General features: G+C 41.1%; 1 protein-coding gene across 2 annotated transcripts in view; it reads right to left on the bottom strand.

The window, feature by feature from the left end:
- abcc1 (ATP binding cassette subfamily C member 1 (ABCC1 blood group)) overlaps window positions 1-4,288 on the bottom strand; it is a 33,181-nt gene extending 28,893 nt beyond the window's left edge. For both annotated transcript variants that reach the window (XM_032538284.1, XM_032538283.1), the window contains exons 1-3: window positions 4,116-4,288; window positions 1,281-1,457; window positions 366-494 (exon numbers count right to left, since the gene is read on the bottom strand). In XM_032538284.1, the coding sequence (XP_032394175.1) occupies window positions 366-494; window positions 1,281-1,457; window positions 4,116-4,163 (354 nt within the window). In that variant the 5' untranslated portion in view covers window positions 4,164-4,288. The remainder of the gene's footprint in view (window positions 1-365; window positions 495-1,280; window positions 1,458-4,115) is intronic.
- Window positions 4,289-5,901: the final 1,613 nt, after the last annotated feature.

The following is a 5,901-nucleotide window of genomic DNA, read 5'->3' on the forward strand; positions in this document are numbered from 1 at the left end:
AGGACCAGAGACAGAGAGGGTGGAAGACAGCAGCGGAGCTTTGGCAGCTAATATGTGAACTACACCTCTGACCCACAAAAATTTGCAAAGCAGCACTACTTTGGACTGTCTTTGACTTTGAACGACAACTCCCGGATTTAATCGCTTTGTTGCAAAGATCACATGATGATGCATGATTCCACAAAATGGGTTATCTTCTGCATCATCAAGTAGTTCAATAGGCTACAATTACTAAAAACACACAAAAACTGATTTTGCACAGGCACTGCACTAGTTATAATAAATCCAAACTAAGCGTTGCCCTACTCCAAAGAGAGATGCTAGGTTTCTTGTTGAACACCTGTAAAGGACAAAGAGAAACTCACCATGGTAAGGCCCAGTAAGGTAGGACTGACGTGGTGGACGAGTGCGGGGACATGGCTGCCATAACTTCTTTCCCAGAAAGAATAGAAAACATCTGACCAGCAGATAATCCAGAGCAGAAGGCCAACAGCCTGTGGGTGAGGGGGAAACAACTCAAAGCTTTCAGACTTGTTTTAAATTCTGTTTGATGTAAAAACTGCAACTTTTCACTATACTATACAACTATTGTATTACTGAGTGTGTGCTGTTTTTCCACGTTGAAAGTTAGACACTAAGAAAAGTCAATTAGAAGGTCATAGTTTACGTTATCGTAATGCCATTGTACATGATTGTTTGCGTGTGTGATATATTATGTGGTCTGGGGATTGAACCGAACTCTTGAACTCCAGGTCACAAGCTCTCTTCTCTAACCTTTAGAGCCGCCACTACCTTAACAGGGTTAGAAATTATTGAATAATATTTCAAGTTATTTGATACAGAGAGCGACAGCGAGAAGCAGAAAGTGCATACATGTGGACCAGCCAGAGAGCGGAAACGTGTATATGGACAGAAGAAGTGACATAGAAAATGTATTTAATGTTTATGCAATGTAACTTAGTGTAATGCTGTGGTTTTTCGGTGAACTGTTATGATTTACACAGGCTTTTCACTCTTCCATTGTGGCCGTCAGCACAACTATAAACACCACCCGCTGTGGTCAGACAACACATCATACAAACCACTTCTTTTCTAGTAGAACCTGAGCTTTATACACTCATCTCCTTTGTATTATTCCACTTCTGCTCAAATAACTAATTGGATGACATTTAGAGGGCGTATTGACACGGAGAGCAGGAGTGATGAAATAAACAATATGTGACAATTTCTGGATTGGAAAAAACTGACTTGCTAGAGTGAGAAAGGGTCACATCACTCACAGTTTTAGCTTTGTTGAGGTGAGTCATACATATGTAGCCATGGTCGTGGCTGCGGAGGTAGATGAGGTAGATGGGAGCACACATCCAGAGGTAGAGGCATGGCAGCCACACCAGGACAGTGTTCTGGAAGCACTGGGTAAGGTCGGGGTTAGCAGCGTACCATGTACGGTTCCAATCCTGGTAGAGGAAAGAAGAAGAAAAAAAAAAATTAAATAAATCAATAAGATGTTGTTAAGAGAATTAGCAAAACTAATCTACCTTTATACCAACACTCCTAAAGCCCATATCCCTACTCCGCCCGTTGGTGGTAGTTGCCATGGTATTTGCTTTTACTATGGAGGCAGTGCCAGTCTGTGTCCAACCTGGCAGAGACAGATGGCAGCCCACAAAGATTCTTGGTCTGTCCGAGGTTTCTGCCTAAAAGGAAGTTTATCCTCGCCACTAAATGCTTGCTTGTGGGAAAATGTTGTTTTTTTGTAAAATACAGAGTGTGGTCTAGACCTACACTATCTGTAAAGTAAGCTAACCCCTATTATGATTTAATACCATAAATACAATTGAATTGCAGGACAGCAATGGTGAAAAATAAGACAGTTGCACAAAAAAAGGTTTCTATCATAGACTATATATAATATTAGTGGACAATGGGTGTGTGATGTCTGCTATCTGTAGTTGCCGTTACTGCCATTACGGGTGTATTTCACAGTCTATGACCCCAAAATCATTGTTGCATGTTGTTTCAAGTGTACCAGAGCCCACGTCTGACCACACTAGAGTTGCGACGAGAGCTCATCCCACTAGGTAAAAAGTTGTCTCGGGATGTCAGTAGGGATGAGGGGGAAAAAAAATCGATACAGCATAGTATCGCGATATTTTCGATGGCAATAACTGTATCGATACAGAGGCCAAGTATGGATCATTTTGCAGCAATAACACTGAAGTGACATGAACAGAGAAATGTATCTTTTTAGATAAAACAGATGTTGACAAAGTTTCCTTTCAGGGGACGTGATTTGAAATTGGGAAAAATTAGAAGTTGAAAAAAGGTTATAAATTGCAATACATCACAGATTACTGCAATATGTTTAAAATTGCAGCAGCCAGCATGGAGTCTGTGTCTATGTTAATGTTGACTAGCATGTTAGTTAGCAGTAATTAACCTGTGCCTATGCTAATGTTAACTAGCATGTTAGTTAGCAGTAATTAACCTGTGCCTATATTAATGTTAACTAGCATGTTAGTTAGCAGTTATTAGCCTGTGCCTATGTTAATGTTAACTAGCATGTTAGTAAGCAGTAATTAGCCTGTGCCAATGTTAATTTTAACTAGCATGTTAGTTAGCAGTAATTAGCCTGTGCCTATGTTAATGTCAACTAGCATGTTAGTTAGCAGTAATTAACCTGTGCCTATATTAATGTTAACTAGCATGTTAGTTAGCAGTAATTAGCCTGTGCCTATGTTAATGTCAACTACATGTTAGTTAGCAGTAATTAGCCTGTGTCTATGTTAATGTTAACTAGCATGTTAGTTAGCAGTAATTAGCCTGTGCCTATGTTAATGTTAACTAACATGTTAGTTAGCAGTATTTAGTCTGTGCCTATGTTATCGCCAAACATATTCCTACTTCTCTGTCTCTGATGATTGGGAATGATTGAGATTTCTCTTGCACAGCTACTAGAAGACTTACAGCTTTCAGACAGGTTCCTTACGTCACATCTAAGTCTTCAAGCTCAGTTGGAGGCTGCGCAGTAACGCTCAGCATCACCGGGAAAGAGCTTCTAATAGACTTCACTGGTCTCCGTCCAGAATAACGGGATCTGTTGGTCCATGTCTTTAACTGTCTATGGCTGACGTCCACAGACGACTGATACGGAGCTTCCAAGCTGAAACTTTATTCTACAGCATACACCATACAATGCCAGGTGGTATATGTACTAATCAGACATGAGCAGCAGAACACAGAGCATAACCTGCACCAACTCGTTAGTAAAGTCTCTCCTGTGTGTGTTGGTCTGAGGAGATCCAACCTGCAGCAGCACTGACTGACTGACAGCACACCTGGAACGTTACATCACCATAATAACGGGGGGGGTAACGTTACATATTGGTGGCGCAACTATGCATTGCAGTTCTAACTCACGACACTTTATTCCTCCATGGTTTATTACCAGTACTCGTGGTAATAAGGAGGCTGTTAGAACACACTATTTATACAATGTTCATTAAAAGGAAGAGAAAAATAGGGGAAAAGGTGCTAGGCTACTTAGTCACGGTGCTGCATTTGTGGAAGTATGGCTCTGTAAAAACACGTAGCCTAAATATGTATAGTGATGACTTAAAAGTTATCATTTATAAAAGCAAATGTGAATGTGTGTGTCTGTTACAGCAGACCATTTCATAAGTTGGTAATATGATTTATGACCCTACAAGAGGCTTATACCGGCCTCCCACAATAACCTGACATGAGCTAACGTTAGCCTAACGTTAGCCTCTTGACTGTATATTAGCTAGTAGCGTATTAATAATACACAGTCTATGGTTAGCCCACATGAAAGACGCTTTCTATATTGTCTGGCTGACAGGTTGTGTTTCTCTCTCTCTCTCTCTCTCTCTCTCTCTCTCTCTCTCTCTCTCTCTCTCTCTCTCTGTGGTATTAAGACAACCTGGGAAGACTTAACCGTAGCCATAGTAACAATGTAGTTGGCTTAGGCAGGGCAATGTAGAATACCGGGGCTAATAAGGGTTTATTAGCTTACCCGGGGGTGGTTAATTACAACAACTGGACAGAGTTCTAAGATAAATGAACAAACATGAAGGTCGAGAAAGTAAACTTACCCAAAATGGGTCGGAACTGTCCAGACTGCAGAACTTGTCAAACCCCATTCGTCGCGACGCAATCGTAGCCCAAGTCCGGACTGTTACAAGTGTCTTTGAAGCTCCGCTTTGGTTTTGTAACCTGAATGTAAGCCAACCGCTGTTTCTTCTTGTTTTTCGTGGTCTTCTTCTTCTTCTTGTAGGACTCCGGCAGAGTAGACGCTGCTGAGCGAGTTACTGCCCTCCACAGGTCAAAGTTTGAACCAGCTAGATTCTTGCATACAGACCATAGACCGTTAATACTAACAGACCTGTATCATGCAGGACCTGAAGAACTGCCTCGGATCTGGCCCGTATTAAGACAATGTGGTGCACCCGGGCCCTGTAAGGCAAGGCAAGGCAAGGCAGCTTTATTTGTAGAGCACATTTCAGCAACAGGGCAATTCAAAGTGCTTTACACAAAATCAGTTAAACAGATAAAACACAAGTACAAACAGTTAAAAATCATAAGCTCTAAAAAACGATAAAACACTGATAGACAGTTAAAACAAAATAGAAACATTAGGACACATAAAACACAAGATAAAAGTTACAGTGCAGCATAAGAAATTTAAAGAAATGAGCAGTCATTTAAGAAAGGCAGCATCAAAAAGAAAGGTCTTCAGCCTTGATTTAAAAGAACTGAGAGTAGCAGCGGATCTGCAGGTTTCTGGGAGTTTATTACAGATATGAGGAGCATAGAAACTGAACGCTGCTTCACCCTGTTTAGTTCTGACTCTGGGGACAGAAAGTAGACCTGTCCCAGATGACCTGAGAGGTCTGGGGGGGTCATAGTGTAGTAGTAGACCTGTCCCAGATGACCTGAGAGGTCTGGGGGGGTCATAGTGTAGTAGCAGATCAGAAATGTATTTTGGTCCTAAACCGTTTAGTGATTTATAAACTAGCAAGAGTACTTTGAAATCAATTCTTTGAGACACAGGAAGCCAGTGTAAAGACTTCAGAACTCGAGTGATGTGATCCAGTCTCTTGGTCTTAGTGAGGACTGGAGTGATGTGGTCCAGTCTCCTGGTCTTAGTGAGGACTCGAGCAGCAGCGTTCTGAATCAGCTGTAGCTGTCTGATTGATTTTTTAGGGAGACCTGTAAAGACCCCGTTACAGTAGTCAAGTCTACTGAAGATGAAAGCATGGACCAGTTTTTCCAAGTCCTGTTGACACATAAGTCCTTTAACCCTTGATATGTTCTTAAGGTGATAGTAGGCTGACTTTGTAATTGTCTTAATGTGGCTGTTAAAGTTCAGGTCTGAGTCCATGACTACACCAAGATTTCTGGCTTTGTCTGTTGTTTTTAACATTGTTGTTTTTAAAATTGTTGTTTGAAGCTGAGCGCAGACTTTTAATCGCTCCTCTTTTTTTCCAAAAACAACTACCTCAGTTTTTCCTTCATTTAATTTCAGAAAGTTCTGGCACATCTAGTCGTTAATTTGTTTGATGCACTTAGTCAGTTTTTGTATTGGACTATAGTCCCCTGGCGATAAGGTTATGTAAATTTGTGTGTCGTCCGCATAACTATGGTAACTTATTTTGTTTTTCTCCATAATCTGAGCCAGTGGAAGCATGTAGATGTTAAACAGAAGAGGCCCCAGAATGGAGCCTTGCGGAACTCCGCACGTCATATTTGTACGCTTGGATGCATAATTACCTATAGACACAAAGTAATCCCTATTCTTTAGGTAGGATTCAAACCAGTTTAGTACTAAGCCAGAAAGTCCTACCCAGTTTTCCAATCGTCTAGTAGTATGTCGTGGTC

The sequence above is a fragment of the Etheostoma spectabile genome, chromosome 15 (assembly GCF_008692095.1).
Source record: "Etheostoma spectabile isolate EspeVRDwgs_2016 chromosome 15, UIUC_Espe_1.0, whole genome shotgun sequence".
NCBI classification, from domain to species: domain Eukaryota; kingdom Metazoa; phylum Chordata; class Actinopteri; order Perciformes; family Percidae; genus Etheostoma; species Etheostoma spectabile.